The sequence below is a fragment of the Trachypithecus francoisi genome, unplaced genomic scaffold (assembly GCF_009764315.1).
Source record: "Trachypithecus francoisi isolate TF-2019V2 unplaced genomic scaffold, Tfra_2.0 Lachesis_group9, whole genome shotgun sequence".
NCBI classification, from domain to species: domain Eukaryota; kingdom Metazoa; phylum Chordata; class Mammalia; order Primates; family Cercopithecidae; genus Trachypithecus; species Trachypithecus francoisi.
Window position 1 is genome coordinate 70678583 of NW_022681474.1, and position 20873 is coordinate 70699455.

Sequence of the window (20873 nt, forward strand, 5' to 3'; positions counted from 1 at the left end):
GTTTTTGTTTTTTTTTTTTTGAGACTGAATTTCACTCTGTGGCCCAGGCTTCAGTTCAGTGGGTGATCTCAGCCCACTGGAGTCTCTTGCTTCACGGGTTCAAGTGATTCCCCTCCCTCAGCCTCCCGAGTAGTTGGCACTACAGCCATGGACCACCATGCCCAGCTAATTTTTGTATTTTTAGTGGAGAAGGTGTTTTACTATATCGGTCAGGCTGATTTCTGACCTCAGGTGATTTGCCCCGCCTAGCCTCCCACTGTGCTGGGATTACAGGCTAGAGCTACCATGCCTGACCTATTTGTTTTAATATAATGGTTTTATGATCAAACTTGGAAAGCAGAGGAAAGAAGCAGTTTTACAGTGATGTTTAAACATGGTTATTTGGTACTTTGGTTTGTATTATATTAGTATGTATTAATATTAGTAATTAGTATGTAGTAATATTAATATTAATCATATGTATATCTTCTTTGAGACCTTTGAGAAATAGCATATACTGAAGTCTTTCTAACAATATTTGTTTTGCTAAGCATGATTACTTTTGTCAGTCCTTTAACATTTTGGGGGTTTGAACCTACCACATGACAGGAAAGTATACTTTGCCCTTTGCTGAATTATGTGTGTTCTTGATCATAAAGTTCACTATATAATACCTAGTTTCATTGGTGAGGAAGAACATAGATGGAGTATATGGATAGTATGCTGAGATTTTGAGTTGGTATTACTTTTTAGTTTAGATTTTACATTGGCTTTCCTTCATTTATCATTTCAATAAAAGTTTAGAACCTCCTTTACTTAATGAACTTGCATGGATATAAACAGAAGACTTTTACTCTGCTGCTATTAACTTGTAACAACAGTGAAAGCTTGTAAGATTAATAGGAACACGACCCTTTTGGAACCTAACCTGTTTGCAAAGTGCAAACTTGTATATTTTAATGGTAGTTAATAGTTGGAGCATTTATGAGAGGGATGATGAACAGAGAAAAAGTGCTGTGGGACACCCCAGGAAGACTTACTGTGTGCTCAATGGCAACTTTCCATTTCTTTATTTCTTGTAGTTCCTCACTGAGCAGATTAGGATTTTTCTAATGCTTTGTGTATTCTTTCTAAATTTTTAATTTTTAATCGTTAAAAATGAACCTTGTTTTCAATAGAGAAGACAATGTTGAAAAGAAGTGGTATGTTCCTGTGCAGCCAGAATTTAAACTGGAAACTGGATAACAGATGTATAGAATATACAATTAGAAGGCCCAGTAGAGATTGCTTCACTTCCTCCTTCATTTCTTTTCTATCTTCTTTTTTTCTTCTCTTTCCCTCCTTCCATGGCATCAAGAAGATAGAAAGTTATGTTTGTATATTGACTCCATCAAGGATGCTATTTGAGACTGTTCTTTTTAGAAGACTAAGAATAGACTAGTGTTTTGGATATACACTCATAGGATCATTTTTGGGTTTGTATTAAATTGGTAGTTTGGTAATGAAATGAATGTTTTCCTTGAGAATTGTAATTCTTCCTTCTGTATCTGTTCTTTAGAAATTTTCCCAGGAAAAACCTTGCTTTTCTGTCGAAGCGTGTGTCAAAGGCTTAACATTGTACCTCCATGATTAAATGAGATAATGTATACAAGACATTTTTTGAAGATGATGAATACCCCTGTAGGAAGAACAGGAACTCTCATTTGTGTCTGAGATTCTAAGTTCCTCTTAGTTGGGTTAGATTTAGAAAAAGGTACATTTTGCTATATTCATTCATTCATGCTGTAAAATGTATTATCATCTGTTAGCAAGGCCTAGTAGCTGCTGGGAGTATAGTTATGAACAAGACAAAGATGCCTTATGGAGCTTATATATCCAATAAAGGGAAAAATATAAATGATCAATTACACAATAAATGGTGTAAATACAGTTGTTGTAGTAGTAAGACAAATAAGGCATGTTTTGAAAATCTCTTACTGGGGAATCCTACAGAGTCTGAGAATCAGGGATGGTTTCCTTGAGGAAGTGATATTTTGATATTTGAGTTAATTTTTCATTATCATAAATGTGATTGAGGAATTTATTTTACATAAATGCTTAGGGTATACAAACCCTAAATACACATTATTTAAGGTTTAATAAAAAAAGGTAACATAAATTTATATTCCATTTATTATTGGTCTTCCACTTGCATAATTCAGTTGAAACTCTTGGTTTCCTTCATTTTAATAGTGGCTTGCACGATTCTTAGCCATATCTATATATATAATCTAAGACTTCATACATGCAGTCCATTATTTACATTTGACAATTAATAAAAGCCTTAAGTTGTAATAGATCTGAAAAATATTTATTAAAATGCATTAAATTTGGATGAAATTCTATTGATAGTTCCTTAATTAAATAAACCAAAGCATTTCTGTTGTCTATCTTTCCAGTAGACTGTGAGCTTCTCAAGCATAGAGGTCCTGTCTCCAGAACCTTGCAAGATGTGACCCACATAGTAAGTGCTAAATAAATACTGAACACATCAATTATGAGTAAACTGTAAATAAGGATGAAACAACTTGATAACTGACCTTCATGTTTCATTTAAGTGACTTTTTAGTGTAATAGTTAATAGCAGGGAGCCTTTGTTATCACAAGATCTGGTTTTGAAAACCAGTTTCTTCATGTGTATTCTTAGGCAAGTTACTGAACTTCTCTAAACTTCATTTTCCTCATCCTCAAAGTGAGATTACGTATGTAAAGTACTTAGTAATACTGTCTGACACATAGCAGGTGTTCTACAAGTGGTGGCTAATATTATTACAAAAGATGTGTTAAACTTTTTGTCTGTACTAGATAATATCTGATAAAGTAGACATGTATAGTGGCATAAAATACTAGTATGTATGACAACAGAAGATTGACCCTTTCCACAATTACATACCAAGTCAAAAAGTGAAAAATCTGTAACTACTAGGCTTTTGCTTATTCAAACTAAACTTCATGAACTGTTAATCACTGATAATTAAGTAGATAATTATGGTTCTTATGCAGTGAATACATTTTCTTTCTTTATAAGTCAGTTTTTAAAGAAAACGAAATAGTTTGTGGGGTTTCTTTGTATTTTAAAGATTTTTTTAGAGACAGAGTCTTGTGATGTTGCCCAGCCTGAACTAGAAGTTCTGGACTCAAGAGATCCTCCAGTTTCAGCCTCCAGAGAAGCTGGGACAACAGGCACATGCCACCACCCAGCCCAAGCTGTTTTTATGAATAAATTTTTGTGAACTTCTAAAAAGGGAAAAAATCAAATAGTCTCCCAATCTTTGGTGTAGATTAAGATATTTGATGTATGAGGTTTGGTTGAATTGATGTGTGTGTAGGCATATTTAATGGACATATTTACACGTGGCGATGGAAAGACTAGAAAATCTAATTTATATTTCTAATTTTCAGCTTCTATAAGTAAACTTAGTTATTTTAAGTACTTCACTGTCATTCTTTCTGCCTGTATAATGAAAACAAATACCGTCACTCTTCTGTTTCTGAGTATCTTTATGGAAGTAAAGAATGTAAGGAAACATTAAGAAACAAATACTCTGAAGTTTCAAAACCGACTTGAAAAAATTTTTAAATTCGTTGTTACTTACAAAGTTATGATTTGCTGGCAAAAATAAAATAATACAAATACCCCTTGACACAAAACGAAGCAAAAAATGCCAGCAAACAAGCAAAAAATCTTTACGGACTTTTTATTCTACATTTTAAAAAATGTACTTTTAAGTTTTTCCAACAGCAAAATATCCATGAATTAGTGTAAACTCTAGGCATTGACTGTAGTCAAGGGATTAGTAGAACAGAATTTGGACTATAGTTCTAAGAATATTAAGATATTTGAATACAAAAAAATTAGCTGGGCGGGGTGGCGGGCGCCTGTAGTCCCAGCTACTCGGGAGGCTGAGGCAGGAGAATGGCGGGAACCCGGGAGGCGGAGCTTGCAGTGAGCTGAGATCCGGCCACTGCACTCCAGCCTGGGGGCAGAGGGAGACTCTGTCTCAAAAAAAAAAAAAAAAAAAAAGATATTTGATTAAAAATATTGTACAGGGATATACGTCCTCCTGAAAAACTTTGTTTCTATATATGAAATATTTTGATTGGTTTGTTGGATTACGTGCTTTTCAGAGGACTGGAAAGGGTGGAATTCAACATGTAGTGGGAGTTCTAGGGGCCCATGTAGAGCAGTTTGCCTACAAAATTGAAAACAGCTGGCAGTTTTTATTTGTGTAAGGCAACCAGCAACCTGTACTCTTAAGAATGTAATTTGGTGAGTGGGATTTATGTAATAACTGATGAATTTGCATGTTTTTCTCAAATGACTTTATTTTTCGTTTGCTCACTGAAAATTAGGATTCAGGCATTTTTGCATTTTTACAATTGCATCATGCCCATGGTCACAAAGCAGATCATTGATGAGTTGGTATCTGGATGTTGATCTCCCTACTCTTTTTTTTTTTTTTTTTTTTGAGGCAGAGTCTTGCTGTGTTGCCCAGGCTGGAGTGCAGTGGGGCGATCTCCACTCACTGCAAGCTCCGCCTCCCAGGTTCATGCCATTCTCCTGTCTCAGCCTCCCGTGTAGCTGGAACTACAGGCACCCGCCACTGCGCCCGGCTAATTTTTTTGTATTTTTAGTAGAGATGGGGTTTCACCGTGTTAGCTAGGATGGTCTCGATCTCCTGACCTCGTAATCCGCCCGTCTCGGCCTCCCAAAGTGCTGGGATTGCCACCGTGCCCGGCCCTCTTTTATCCTTACATATGTTGGATTATTGTCACCAAGCCACTTTACTGGCTCCTTAAGCTACACTTACTTTAGAAATCTTTTTTTTTTTTTTTTTTGAGACGGAGTCTGGCTCTGTCGCCCAGGCTGGAGTGCAGTGGCCGGATCTCAGCTCACTGCAAACTCTGCCTCCCAGGTTCATGCCATTCTCCTGCCTCAGCCTCCCGAGTAGCTGGGATTACAGGCGCCCGCCACCTCGCCCGGCTAGTTTTTTGTATTTTTTAGTAGAGACGGGGTTTCACCGTGTTAGCCAGGATGGTCTCGATCTCCTGACCTCGTGATCCACCTGTCTTGGCCTCCCAAAGTGCTGGGATTACAGGCTTGAGCCACCACGCTCGGCCTTATTTTAGAAATCTTTATCTGTAATTCTTAAGATAATTTGCTGAGTATTATACAGTGTACACTGAAAAAGTGGACTTGGAAATAAAATTGCCCAAGCAAAATTAAGTTTTTCTCTCAACTTGCCAATGTGCATTTTTTGATATGTTTTGCCTTTTTAATTTATTAGAGTTTTTTGTTGTTGTTGTTTTGGGGGGACTGAGTTTTTGCTCTTGTTGCTGGGGTTAGAGCGCAGTGTTGTGATCTCAGCTCACTGCAATCTCTGGCTCCCAGGTTCAAGCGATTCTCCTGCTGCTTCCTGAGTAGCTGGGATTACAGGCGTGCGCCACCACCCCCAGCTACTTTTTTGTACTTTTAGTAGAGATGGGGTTTCATCATGTTGGCCAGGCTGGCCTCGAACTCCTGACCTCAGGTGATCCACCTCCCAAAGTGCAGGGATTACAGGCGTGAGGCACTGCGCCCAGCCTATTTATTACAGTTGTGTGTTTGGTCTTTAGATTAGCAAAATTCGACCATGATTATTAAAATCCATCTTCCTTATAATTTTGGTTTCTAACCAATTAGCAGTGGTCATGTTTCTCCACTTCAAATTGCCCAGCTTGAGTGTTCTAGAGAAAACAGATAAAAGCTTTATAGTTGTTTAAACATTCAGATTACTAAATTTTTTTTTAATAGAGGTTCAGGAAAATCTCTAAGAGACTGAAATTTAGAATATTTTATTGGACTAGAAGAATTTTTAAGTGGACTGTAATCACTAATGCTACTGAAAAACCACAACTGGGATTTTTAAAACTACCTATAAAAAAACGGTATAAAGTGTGCCTGAAATCGAACTGCTCGCTGACATCTGTAGGGAGGTTTGATTTATAACAATTAAAGAAGTTGATCAAAGAAGAGTGTTCCAAGAGATCTGTGTGTAGGTTAGGGAGTCCTATTGTAATTGGATGGGAAATAAATATAATTTATTTTCTTGAATTGTGATTGGTTAAAATCCTTTTCTTTCCGTGGTATTTTCTAACAACTGAATCTGGGGATTTTCTCTGCTGTTATTATCTGACCTACCTGTGTGTTTGAGCTATGTACTAGTACTAAAAGCACTACGACTGTCGCAGACACGGTTTGTGAAATTTCAGGACGTTGACAAGGGCCCGCCACGGAGCATTTGCTGTTTTTGTAATAAAGCAGTGACGAATTTAAATCTCTGAATAGCTTAAACATGTAATTAGTATCGCTACAAAGGAGAAGGATGATATTTTCCCCTTGGTTTTCCCTTGAAGTCATGAACGGTTGGTTCTGCTGTGACTTGGGGCTTAGTTTTCAGTAGAAGTGTTGTCCTGCTCTGCTGCTGGTACTGCGGTACTGCTAATTCAGGCTAACCCAGGCGGCGGGCGCCGTGTGCTCTGAACATCGCGCCGGGAGTGAGGCGTCAACCCTGGAGTTTATTTTGTGATCAAAGTAGAACCACTACACTTCACTTTCCCCTCACCTCCACCTCTTGAGGGAGCAACGAATACACAGGTAGACCCCCAAAAGCTTTGACTAGCTGTCGCCTACTTCCCCGCGGCCCTCTTCATTTCTTGGTCTCCCGCCGCCACTTCTGGATCTCGGAGGACCCCGTGGCGGCCGCCGCCTCCGCAAGGCTGGGCACTACTTTCCGTCTGCGGTCGTTCCGCCGACCCTCCCGCGGCTCCTGCCCCGCCCGCGCCGGCGGAAGGAGACGCGCTGCGCGTCGCCGCTGCCCGGGGAGGGAGACGGAGCAGTACTGGCCGCGGCGCGGTGGCGGCGGCTGGGCTGCCTCTGGGTCTTCGACGGCCGTGTTGGGTTTTCTCTCAGTTTTCTTGTGTGGCGCTGCAGCCCCACGTTGCGAATCTGGGATTCCAGAGGCGTGTTTGGGGGAGGGACCGAGGTCGCTGTGTCCGGGGCAGAGCGGCCAGTGCGCCCCGAGTCTGCCCTCGTTCGGGGCCGCTGCCGTGCCCCGGTCCGCTCTCCTCAGCATGAGCGGCCGGTAGGAGCGAGGTTTCACCGGTTCCCTCGCACTGGAGGAGGCAGCGGTCGCTTCGGGAGCGGTCGCTTCGGCAGCGACGGCTATGGCGGTGGAGACGCGGCCGGAGCTGGTGGGGAAGCGGTTTCTGTGTGTGGCGGTCAGCGACGAGGCGCGTCCGGAGCGCTGGGAGAGCGGATGCGGCTGGCGAAGCTGGCGAGCGGGGGTCATCCGAGCCGTGTCACACAGGGACAGCCGCAATCCGGACCTGGCGGTAAGAGAGCGAGCGCCCCCCTTCCCCTCTACCGCGTCCGCACCCGGCTCTCGCAGACGTACCTTGCGGGCTTCCCTCTGGCACCTCGCTCAGCCCAGCCAACTGGCGGTCACGCCCCTCTGCCGAGCCCTTGGGTTGTTTGCCCGCATCCGTTGCTTGGGTCCCTGCCTCTCTGCCGAGCGGCTTCCCCTGCGGAGGCGATGTCCGAGCGAGACTCCCGGGATAGCCGCGGAGACCGCCCTGCCCCCAATCCCGGAGGGGTCGACCGCAGCTCCCCGCTGTGGCGCCTGGGCGGTCGCGGAGACCTCCCCAAAAGGCGGAGCTGCGAGTCCGGCGCCGTGCGGGCAGGTGGGGGTAGGGGGCGGACCACTCATAGCGATAGGTGGCCAGCTTCCCTGGCATCTCTTTTCTTGGAAAAGTGTTGATAGTGCTGTAGCTCGAGACTTAAAACTTATGCTGTAAGTTTGCTGAGGGGGAGGAAGGAAAGGACAGAGACCTTCCCACACAGTCCGGGGATTCCTTTTGTGTTTTAGAGGCAGAGGCTGTGGTGGTGGTGGTGCCCGGTTCATCCTCACCTAAATAGATGCTTGGCTTTCTAACCGGAAAGGTTTATAAAAGTGAAAAATTTTGGTGTGGAGAGTAATCTCTTTCTTTCTGTCCCCAGTGTACTTTTTTTGTTAGAAAGATGCAGTGCTTTGAAGTCAAGCTGTTTCTGGGTTTTATATGGTTTTAAATAAGACGAAAAATGTCAATTAAAATGTTAAATGCCATGCAGAATTGTCTTTTTTTTTTTTTTACTTTCTTACATGTGACACTGCCAGTGTTTTCTTTGAGTAGTGTAGGTATGTGCGTGATTTTGAGCTGTAATATGCTCTGTTGTGTTCCAAGTGCATTCTCGCTGAGGGGCAGCTTGAAGGTAAGGGGCGTAGTAGAGACAAGACATAGACTAGACTTCCCGAGGTTGATTTATGAGTACGTTATCTATGAAATTTATTTGTAATGCCCTGAGCCACTTACTTTTTCACTGAAAATTTCAAATTTAGGAATATTTTTTTCCCCTTGTATGCATGCAAGCTTACAATTCCAAATTCACTGTAATATCTGTACAGGTATCTACCTAATGTTTTTTACCTACCTATTTTAATAGTTTCTGAGTGTGTTTTTGTAAACTCGGGTTTTCATCACTGTAGTCAGTGATATAGTTAATGTGGCATGTATTAATGTTGACTCGACATTGCAAAATAGGTATGTTTTGCTAATAGGTGTTTCTAACAGGAAATAGGGGTAGTTTTGAAGGTTTTGGCTGGTTATTTTCGTACAAAAATGTATAATCTTCCTTAAGAAGTATTGCTGATGTTAGTGGTTCTAGAAATTGGGAGTTTCATCAGTAACTACTTTTATTTTGTTTGTGTAAAAGGCTGAGGTGAGAGGATTGCTAGAGCCCAGGACTTGGAGTCCAGCCTGGGCAACATAGGTGAGACCCCCCCATCTCTAAAAAAGGAAAAAAAATATGTGTATATAAATGACTTAATTGTTTTCTTAGTTGAGAATTTAAGTGATGTAAAGAGGAAGTTTACACATGTTAGTAAATAGTAAGGTATTAAGCTGGATATTAAAAAATAAATTATCTATGGATGGTAGAGATTGACTGGAAAGAATGGGAAGGAGTTTTTTCAGGTGATGGAAATGTTTCCTATCCTGATTGTTGGTTACACAGGTATATATATTTACACAGGTAAATATATATATATATATATATATGTTTGTCAAAACTTATTGAATTGATACTATCTTTACATTTCACCGTATCTAATTTTACCAAAAAAAGAAAAATGTATGTTGAACCATAACTATGTGAACCCTTGATGAGTTTTTTTATCTAAGTCTTTATTTGAAAATTTGAATATTACTAATTTAGTTTTTTAGCCTAGAATCTACCATTTTAGATTTATTTCCAGATTTTCTTACAGTCATATTTCTTAAACGAAACTTGGAACAGTTTAGCATTAACATAAGGTAATATTCCTGTTAGACTGTGATTACTGCAGAGTAGATTTTAAGTTACATGAAATTAGGCTGGGCACAGTGGCTCATGCCTGTAAACCCAACATTTTAGGAGACTGAGATGGGAAGATACTTGAGCGCAGGAGTTTGAGACCAGCCTGGGCAACATGGCGAAACCCTGTTCCTACAAAAAATACAGAAATTAGCCAGGCATAGTGGTGCAACGCCTCTGGTTCCAGCTACTGGGGTGGCTGAGGTGGGAGGATCACCTCAGCTCAGCGAGGTTGAGGTTGAGACTGCAGTGAGCCAAGATTATGCCACTGCACTCCAGCCTGGGCAGCAGAGTGAGATCCTGTCTGTAAATAAACAAATAAATATATAAAATGAAATTATATGGAAAATGTTGAATAGGCTAGTTTGTGATTTTTGTTTTAAAGCTACAAATATGTTTAATTAAAAACCTATAAGTATATTAGAAGTCCTGGCTGAATACACCTGTGGCACATGATTCGGAAGGATAATGATAAGAACTTGAAAGTAATTGAGGGAATGCTGTGTCTCAAAGACAATCAGTTATTCTTATTTTGGGTCTTATGTATGAAGAATTGCCACGTGCATTAAATTTCTATAATTGTTTTAACTAATTAACGTAATCTTGGTGGTTTAAATGTTATACGCTTAACATTTTGTAGTTCTGAAGATGAAACTATGATGAAAAGACCTGGATCTTACTGGGCTAAAATCCAAGTGTGGCAAGACTATTTATTCTAGGTGAGATCCATTTTCTTTCCTTTTCTAGTTTTTAGAAGCTATCCACATTCCTTGGCTCATGGCCCCCTTCCTCCATCTTAAAAGCCAACCCAGTTGTAGCTCTCTGACCATTTTTCCCTAGTCATCTCCTTCTGACTCTCTCCTGCTTACCCCTTACACTTCTAAGTGCCCTATTGATTACTTTGGGCCAGTTGACATAATCCAGGATAATCTTGCCACCTTTTAACCATAATTCCATATAAATTTTAATTCTCCTTTCCCATGTAATGTAACAGTTATAGGATCCCGGGATTAGGAGGACATGAATATCTTTGGGATTAAATTATTTTTTTACCACACCGTGGTAGCAAACATATTTCTTGTACAGTATGAACATACATAATTTGATAAAAAGAAAGTAAGATTAAAATTTCATTTTTTCAGCCAGGGGTTATAGTGATATTACTTTCTAATCTTTTAAGTAATACGTTTAATTAGTAGAGTTTTCATTAGGTTATGTTGGATAATTTCAAATAGTTTGTCAACTTTTAAAAAAAATGGCTTGAGAACCTTTTTGGTTATCTGTATTGAAATTATCTTTGCTAACAAAATATCTAAGCCCTTTTTATGCATGAGGACCAAGTTGTTGAAGAAGTTGAAATATATACAGCACGTTGTGAACTTTTTTCATTTTGAGCTTCTTTTTTAGCCCCATTACTTAGTTTTGTCTTGGGATACATTTTTGGCATTACTGCTGTTCTACTTTTTGAGGAATTTTTCTAGAAAATTGATGGTGTAATGTAAAGAAAACTGGTAGTTGAGAAGTACTGTTGCATAATATTTATCCTTGAATAATATTGTAATATTAATTAAAGAGCAGACATCAATTTACTCTCCTCTTGTTTAACTTAGCTTCCGTTTATGATCGCAGTGATTTATTTATTTGCTTATCTATCCATCCATTCATCTGCCCATCTGTCTACCTTTCTTCGATGCTTAGGTTGATTGTATTTCTGTTTTCAAGCCAATTCTGTCTAAAGTGTAAGTATTTAACAAAATATGTCTGGTTTTTTCAATCGAGAAAAGGACAATAAAAAAAAATACTGTGTTTTAAAGGCCAAACCCATAGATTTGCTTGTATTTAGGGGATAAGTTGGGAATGAAGAGTTTAAACTGTTCTGAGATGTGTATCAGCTGATAAGTTATTTTGCAAAACGTCTGTCTTAAATATGAATAATATTCATGTTTAGGAAATTTAAAGTGATTTATGACTTTGCATATAAAGAAAACCCCTTTTTGTGTTTGGGTCTACACATTTCTGCTTAGTTCTCTCATTTAAGTTTCTTATTGAGTTGGTAGCATTACATTTCCTTGTACGTTTCTTTATGTCAGTCTGACATGTATGTTGTCTTGCATCATTATTAAAAATGCTAATTTCTGGTCTGTTTACAAAATGTTGAATATATGAATGAATGAAAGTGATTTTTACTTCATTGGTCAATATGACCTTGATAGGTTTACTGTAGCAAAATTGGTTTTGCTGGTAGGTAGAAAGACTTCTATGACTGATGTATGTATGCCAACTATTTTTCACACTCTTGAATTTGTTACTGCTATTGGTGACAAAGATTTGAATATAGGAAAAGGACTAAATTGCCCCAATGGTAGGACATAAACTTGTGCAGTTGTTACCACTAGCTAGTTTTAAAAGAAGGTGATGATCACCCAATAAATGTTAATTGTGTTTCTGTGTAAAATTAAAGGGACTATTGTTTTATATGATCTTTTGACCCATCATTTATATGTTCTAGCATATATTTTAAATAGAGAATTCCAATAATTTTAAATAGAGAATTCCAATAAGTTCCAATAATTTTAAGTAGGGAATGTTTTCATTCATTAGAATAATTGAACTATAGAAATTTTACCGTGCAAAACCTTATCGTCTTCGTATAGGAATATTATTGCATGTGAAAGTAAAAATGTTAACTAGATACTGCAATGTAATTGAAAGCATACAGGCTATTTTCTTGTATTTATAAATTTTATGTATTATTTTTAGATAATTTCAAGTTGTATACAAGGAATGTCTTTAAGTGTAAAATTCATTTTCTATCTTTAAGTCTAAAATTCATTTTCTGTCTTCACATATTTAGTACAGTACCTAGCATTTACTTAGGTGTTTGTAAATACTTATTGAATAATAAAGGAATATCGTAAGTTACTTGAATATTTTAATTCATACTAACCATCTCAAGTTTCTATTACTATTTACTTTTTTTGAGACAGGGTCTTGCTCTGTTACCCAGGCTGGAGTGCAGTGTTGTGATCATTGCTCACTGCCACCTGGTACTCTTCAACTCAGGCAGTCCTTCCACCTCAGCCTCCTGAATAGCTGGAACTACAGGCATGTGTTACTACACCCAACTAATTTTTTAATTTTTTCTTTTGTGGAGATGAGGTCTCACTTTGTTGCCAGGCTGGTCTTGGACTCCTGGCCTCAAGTGAGCCTCCCAGCTTGGCATCCCAAAATGCTGGGATTACAGGTGTGAGGCACCTACACCTGACCTTACTATTTACTGTTAATTGTAAATTTTTTGTTTCTCTTATGGCACTGTGTACGTTCCCCTCCCCAGTATCCATTCTGTCTTTTATCCAATTGTGTGGTTTGCCTACAGGATGGGCCATGATTTTTCTAAGCTAAATTACAGAATAGAACTCCATTGATTGGTACAGGCCATAAATGGATCCAATCGGAGTGATTCCAAGGATAGCATTGTGTGGGTATGAGTCTGGAACTGCTTCAACTGGTTTTCTACTTTAAGGTAAACCAATTTGAAGGCAAAGCTGACATAGGTTAATAGCATTGACACGGTAGCAGGAGAAAATGTGACTGACCAAAGTTTTTCTGAATCCTACATACTGCTGTTGGATTTTTCTCTTATGAGAGTTTTCATTTTGGGAGAATAAATTTACTTAAGGTTTAAGTGTGTTTTGGTTCCTTTTTCTTTCCCTTGGAAGCAAAAGTATGTTAACTGATACACAATATTTCACTCCACTCTTTTTGAATAATGAAAGCAACATTTTCTTGAAACTTTTAAATATGTTATTTGATGTTCAGATGTTAGAGTTGTGTCATACTGATTTTTTTTAATAACTCTGATGATTTTCAGAAAGGGTGGTATGTTCTGCTTTTATGTGTCCAGGTGTATCCCAAAGCTTTGTAAATATTAATTTGTTTTAATGTGTATGAAGTATAAATATCTAACTTACTAAATATTTACAAATAAGAAATAGCATTGAGTTTTTATATTAGGAAGTGAGCCATAATCCCTCACAATTAAATAGAAATTTTAGGAGAGCTACATCAGTGTTTCAGAAATTAGCAAGAGAGGGCAAGCTTGGCTTTTTAGATCATATATATCATAAAACCCTAGTTTATAGTCTGTCAGTGTTGGTCAGATAAATAGCTATAAGTCTACTGTTCTTTATCTGCAATTCTGAAATTCAAATAGCTGTAGCAACTACATTTTTTAGTGATTCGTTTGGAAGCAAAACCTGACTAAATTCATTATTTTAGTAGAGCTTAGTAGGAATTGAGTATTTTTTATAGGAGAAATATTAATGTGCTTAACTTTTAGGGTTCTGTTCTAAATCCTTCAGAGGTGTTATGTATTGCCTAGGAATTGTACTGTATTACCATAGTTAACTAGCATAATGTAAGGACTTGTACTATCTTACCATAATCAACTACCATCATGTATGCTATAGGCCAAGCGTGGTGGCTCACATCTGTAATCTCAGCACTTCAGGAGGCCAAGGCAGGCAGATCGTTTGAGCTCAAGAGTTCAAGACCAGCCTGAGCAACATGGTGAAATCCTGTCTACTAAAAATACAAAAAGTAGCCAGGCGTGGTGGTGTGCGCCTGTGGTCCCAGCTCCCAGCTCCTTTGGGTACTGAAGTGGGAGGATGGCTTGAGCCTGAGTGGTCAAGGCTGCATTGAGCCATGATCATGCCACTGCACTCTAGCCTGGGTGACAAAAGTGATACTCTGCCTCAAAAAAATAAAATAAAAATAAAAAAAGCTACATTTAACTTTATAAAAATCCAATAAATTTTTAATACTAAAATATGTTGGAAAAGTTTGGATGAGGGATTGTTATTTGAATACTAATATGATTTTTGGTGATGTAGATTTAATGACAACAAATACTGCTAATTTTGTTTGTTAGGAGATTTAATAGTGATCATATGTCTGCCTAATTTCAGATAAATATTTTTCTAGTGTGGATTTTAGCAGACTTTTTTTTTTCCCTATAAAAAAGACAGGGTCTCGCTCTGTTGCCCAGGTGGGAGTACAGTGGCATAATTACAGGTCATGGCAGCCTTGACCTTCTGGGCTCAAGAGATCCTCCCACCTCAGCCCCACAAGTAACCGGGACTACAGGCATGAGCCACCATGCCTGGCTAATTTTTTTTTTACTTTTTGTAGAGATGGAGTCTGACTGTATTGCCCAGGCCGTTCTTAAACGTCTGGGCTCAAGCAATCCTCCTGCTTTAGACTCCCAAAGTGTTGGGATTAGAGGTGTGAGCCATGGCGTCCAGCTTCACACTTTTATTAGATATAAAATTCTTAATCTGTCAAAGAAATTTTTAAGGATTATGTACTTAGTTTTACAACTGGTGTTTACTAAATTGTTAATGTTGAAACATTGTCTGAAATTATCGAATTGGATAAAATTCTTTTGTGTAGAATTTATATTTTATATTCTAGCTAGTTTATGAAATTATTCTCTTAAACCCATTGATGAAAATGTTGATTTATCTTATATTGTAGAACTATTGATTTAATTATAGAATACATGGGCTAAGTAGAAAAACAGCAGCTCACAATCTGTTTACTGTTTTGTCTGGCAAAACAAAACTATGCATAGTGCTGACTTATGAAAAACTCGAGAGTTTTTGAAATCACACAATCAGTAAGTGTCAGGGCAGGAATTTGAATGCAGATTTCTGATTTCAAATCTGTTATCTCTGTACTCTGCCATATTGCTTCTCCCAATGGTTTGTGATTCACAGACTCTCAAAGTAAAAGACAGAAATTTCCTTTACTTGTAATGTTATATATTCTTTCTGAGCCCTTTCTCTTTCTTCATTTCTGTAGCCCTATGGTTTAATCTTCTTGGGCTTTTATTTCTCCTTCCTTCCCATCTGCAGTTCCTCTTATATTCTTAATTTGGTATTTCAAATTCAGTCCTTTGCCTACTGTTTGTTGTTGTTGTTTTAATCTTGTTACTTCCTTTGGAGATTTTGCTTGTACTATGTTGCATAATTACTCACAAATCTGCAATTAAAGATTGGCCTTTCTTCAGTTTGATCTGCCATCTCTACTGTTGGGAAGCTTTACATTAATGTCCCATATTTGGGTTTGAAATAATGTGTTTAAAGTATAATTTATTATCTTCATGTGAAACCAGCTGCCATTTTGATATTTAATTTGAAGTCTCACCTGGGCTTCAAAACACCTTCATCTTAAATGTTCTTCCACCTTGAATGTATGCATTTACTCAGTTCTGCAGATTTCTTCCTTTAAATTGGAACCTGCTTTCCTGTCTCCATTCTTTTCAATTTGTGCTACCACTTGCTCAAAACCTTCATTGGTTGATTTATTTGGGTTGTATTTATTGATACTTACTGTATTAAAAACTAAGGTGAAGTTTTTAAAACACAAGAGCAGTTTTTCATAAGTCAGCACTATGCAGACATTGTTTTGTTTTGCCAGACAAAACACAAGTAGCCTGCTGCTCTGTACACTGATGAAAGAATGAATGGAAAAGGCAAATAATGTCTTAGTAGTATTTTGAGAAGTTTTTATCTTACTAATCCCTTGAATGGATTTTGTTGCCCTGGAAATATTTGGTGAAGGTTATCTGTTCATCTAATTCTCTTTAGTAGAATTATTTACATTAGTATCACTAAATAGTTAAATTTTAAGTTGAATTTGGCTTCTTCATCACTTCAGGTTTCTTCCAGTATTTTCTGTGTGGCTATATTACTTATGAAAATTACGTATTTTGAACGTAGAAGGTTGCATGTAACATGCCAGAAAATGTTAACATGGCAGTAGAAATAGTCAGCATTCCTAGAATAGGTTTCAGATTTTTTCAAAGCTAGAAGAGGTCTGTGTGACTAATTCATTTCTTGTGAAAGACTGACACTTAGGAGCTGAAACATCTATCCATCTGTTAAAGTTAGGAGTTTAAGATTCAAAAATCTTTAGGCTCAGAGGAATATCAAGGAAGCAGTATGCTAATGTTTCGTTAAAATTATGTGTTGTTATTTAATATAAAATGGCTTTATGTATATTTAACATGGAAGTTATTTCCTCCCTATATTGTGATTCCATAGATGGAATCTTCATGCAATATAGGACTAGGAAAAATATTATAAGAATTTAAAGTTGATGAACTGTTCCAGTGTGTTGAATAACATCATACTATTTTTGGTCTATGTTTTTTTTCTTTTTTAAAATCACATTGATAAAGCCATGTAGAGCCTATCTTAGAGCGTTTCCACTATTCCCTAAAACATTTTATTGCCATAATTTTCAAAATCTCTGATCATATTTTAATACCAAAGTGAAACATTTTAAGGGAAACCATTTTACTTTACATTGTTCATCTGAATTAAGAGAGTAAGTTGTGAATATGAATATAGACTGTATATATCTCACCTTTCCATAATGGTTTTGAAATATACAAACATACACATAGTTATATAATAGAAATAATTAAGACTCTTTGAAGTATTAAATATAACAAGGAAAAAAGCAAATATGCTTACAGTTAATATAATATTGCATTAAATTTGCCTCTGAATTTCTCAGTCTTGAGCAAAATAAGAATTGTGATGAATTAAAATACCATTTATTTTCAGAGTGTTTTTTACTAGTTTCTACTACCTTTCTGAATTGCTTTCTTTGGTGTCTTGGAAAACTAAGTGACCAAAGGGTATAGGAGACAAGAAACCTGAGAGTACTGAAATCTCATTTTTATCCCTTTCAATTAGAACATCATTGATTTTATCAATTTTATTTAATAATGATTTTCATAGGCCAGAAAATTAGGTTACACATTTCTTTTTTCAGAGAGAAGGAAATAAGCCATTTTTAAAGAGAGAAACTTTTCTTGAAAAAAAATCTGAATCTGGTAGCTTAATACAAGGGAAATAGCAAATGAAGAGCTCTTTCTTGGTAAATAAGAATCCAGTGTGTCATTATAAAGTATCACTTCATGAGGATATTCCTGCAAGAGATTAAAATAATGTTGAGATATGTAATTGTTTAGTGATCAGTGGAACCTAAAGGAGAAGAAACTAATAATAAAAATGACTAAAGTTCACGATTGTCAACCTTTTATTTCTTGTATTCGTTGCAGTGTCCCTGTGGATAGGGTTAAGCTTTAGCGTGCAGAATTGTGGAGGAAACATGTTTGAATGTGTTTTTTTTAGACCTCGTACCCAGATACTGTGATCTTAGAGATGGAGTTTAGGACAAGAATCTGTACTAAAATTTATTAACTTTTTTTTTTTTTTGGGATGGAGTCTCGCTCTGTTGCCCAGGCTGGAATGCAGTGGCACCATCTCGACTCACTGCAAGCTCTGCCTCCTGGGTTCATGCCATTCTCCTGCCTCAGCCTCCCGAGTAGCTGGGACTACAGACACCTGCCACCACGCCCGGCTAATTTTTTATATTTTTAGTAGAGGCGGGGTTTCCCTTTGTTAGCCAGGTTGTTCTCAATCTCCTGACCTCGTGATCCGCCGGCCTCGGCCTCCCAAAGTGCTGGGATTACAGGCGTGAGCCACCACGCCCGGCCTTAACTTTTTTGGTTGGGTACCACAGCAACATAAGAAAGTATATTTAGAATAATCTCACTCCCACCCCTGCCCCGATCAGCCTAGTTTACTCGCATCTCTTTTAAATAACCATTTTTGTTAATTTCTTATGTTTTCTTCCAGAGCTTTTTGTTAAAAATAAAGATGTGAACAGATGCACATAGTCTTATTCCTCCCAGGTATATGTAGTCAAGCTGAGCATCACCTAAAGGAAAATAACCACATGTTATAGGTGTTGTAATTTAATACAACAGGAACTACACAATTCAACTTATGAAGTATTTTTTCCAAAAAGAACTGAACCTGAATATAATCAAGCTTCTAGATTCTGACAACAGTTTACAGGACATATGGAGGTAGAGGAACATGTTAAACTACACCATGAGGATACAGTCAGCCATATTCATTATGTGGGGAATTACAGAGCTGTGCTTTTCAGTATGGTAGCCACTACTCATGTGTGGCACTTGAATAAAATGAAAAATCAGACTAGGCACAGTAGCTCATGCCTGTAATCTCAGCACTTTGAGAGGCTAAGGTGGGTGTGTCACTTGAGGTCAAGTGTTCAAGACCAGCCTGGGCAACATGGTAAAACCCTGTCTTTCCTAAAAATGCAAAAATTAACTGGGTGTGGTGGTGCAGGCCTGTCATCCTAGCTAGTAGGAGGGGCTGAGGCATGAGACCTGAGAATTGCTTAAACCAGGAAGTGGAGGTTGCAGTGAGCTGAGATTGCATCACTACACTCCAGCTTGGGCAACAGAGTGAGATTCCATTTCAAAAAACAACAAAAAAAATTAACTGGGCTTGGTGGTGTGAGCCTGTAATCCCAGATACTCTGGAGGCTGAGGCATGAGAATCTTGAGCCAGGAAGGTGTAGGTTGCAGTGAGCTGAGATCATGCCACTGCACTCCAACCTGGGTGACAGAGGGAGACTGAGTCTCAAAAAAAAAAAAAAAAAAAAATCAGTTTATTCTTTTAGAACTCTGATCACATTTTATATGCTCAGTTGACACATATGGTTAATGTCCGCAGTCTCAGACAGTACAAATACAGAAAATTTCTATCATTGCAAAAAGTGTAAATACAGCTATTCAATTGGATACAGCTTTTCTATAGTAACCATTAAAATTAAAAATTAAGATGTGTAATTTTCTGACTAGTAGAAGAGAAAAAAACTGGAATGATACAAATAGAATTGGAGGCCGGGCACAGTGGCTCAAGCCTGTAATCCCTAGCACTTTGGGAGGCTGAGGCGAGCAGATCCCCTGAGGTCTGGGGTTCGCCACCAGCCTGGCCAACATGGTGAAACCCAGTCTCTACTAAAAATACAGAAATTAGCTGGGTTTGGTGGTGCATGCATGCCTGTAGTCCCAGCTACTCGGGAGGCTGAGGCAGAATTGCTTGAACCCAGGAAGCGGAGGTTTCAGTGAGCCAAGGTAGCGCCACTGCCCTCCAGCCTGGGTGACAGAGTGAGACTCTGTCTCAAAAAAAATAAAAAATAAAAAAATAAAAAAAAAAAAAATTATTCCTTTTTGACATGCAGGTTTTTTCCTAGTCTCTTGCCATTTTTAACTACTTACAGTACATTACTCTGTATGGCTTTGCTTGACAGACACAAAGGATCAGTAAAAATTTTTCCTTTGGCATCAGGCCATTGTTTCAGCTTAAGAAATTCTTTCTAATTTGAAATTATATTTTAAAACGTTCACTTTTTATCCAATAATATAAAATGTCTTTTTCTTTTGCTATATTTTAGAAATATTTGTGGACTATCTATTATATTCCATTTATCTTTCTGTTTCTTGTACCGCAAGATAATAGAATGTTTTAATGATTGCAGTTTTACAGAATCTTAATAGGTAAGGCAAATCTGTTCATTACTCTTCATTTTCAAGAACGGACATTCTTTAAAAATTTTCTTATTGTGGTAAAATATACGTAAGAAAACTTACCATTTTAACCATTTTTGTTTTGGTTTGTTTGAGGCAGGGTCTCACTCTGTCACCCAGGCTGGAGTGCAGTGGCACCATCTTGGCTCACTGGAACCTCTGCCTCCCGGGTTCAAGCGATTCTCATGCCTCAGCCTCCTGAGTAGCTGCGGTTACAGGCACCCGCCACCACACGCGACCAGGTTTTGCACTTTTAGTAGAGATGAGGTTTTGCTGTGTTGGCCAGGCTAGTCTCAAACTCCTGACCTCAAGTGATGCGCCTGCCTCAGCCTCCCAAAGTGCTGGGATTACAGATGTGAGCCACCATGCCTAGTTCATTTTAACCATTTTCAAGTGTACAGTTTAGTAACATTAAGTATATTCACATTATTGTGAAATTATCAGTACTGTCCATTGTCGGAAGTTTATCATCCCAAACAGAAACTCTCTATCTTATGTCTCTGTGAATTTGCCTGTCCTTCTTAAAAGTGGAATCATACATTATTTGTACTTTTGTGTCTGGCTTATTTTAACTTAGCATAATGTCAGGGTTTATCTGTGTTGTAGCAAGTATCATGACTTCATTTCTTTTTATGGCTGAGTAATATTCCATTGAATGTATATACCACATTTTGTTTATCCATTTATCTGATGGTGGATACTCGGGTTGCTTCTACCTTTTGGCTATTGTGAATAATGCTGCTATGAACATCAGTGTGCACATACCCATTTAAGTCCCTGCTTTTTACTTCCTTGGGGTATGTACCCAGAATTTTTGCTGGATCATATGGTAACTTTATGTTTTGTGAGGAACCACTGTACAGTTTTCCACACTGGCTGCACCATCATATGTTCTCAGCAGCAGTGAACATGGATTCTAGTTTCTCTACATCCTAGTCAACACTT

At 38.1% G+C, this 20873-nt stretch overlaps 1 protein-coding gene across 4 annotated transcripts in view; it reads left to right on the plus strand.

The window, feature by feature from the left end:
• Positions 1-20873, plus strand: part of JMJD1C (jumonji domain containing 1C) — a 374654-nt gene that overhangs the window by 52579 nt on the left and 301202 nt on the right. Inside the window, exon 1 of one of the 4 annotated variants that reach the window (XM_033208322.1) lies at positions 2421-2482. The exons of 2 other annotated variants lie outside the window; for them this stretch is intronic. Coding sequence is in view for 1 of the 2 variants with exons in the window: in XM_033208317.1 (XP_033064208.1) it covers positions 7225-7392 (168 nt within the window). In the remaining variant the exon portion in view is untranslated. Of the gene's footprint in view, positions 1-2420; positions 2483-6761; positions 7393-20873 lie in introns of those variants that run through there. One more of the 4 variants, XM_033208317.1, reaches the window with a different exon arrangement.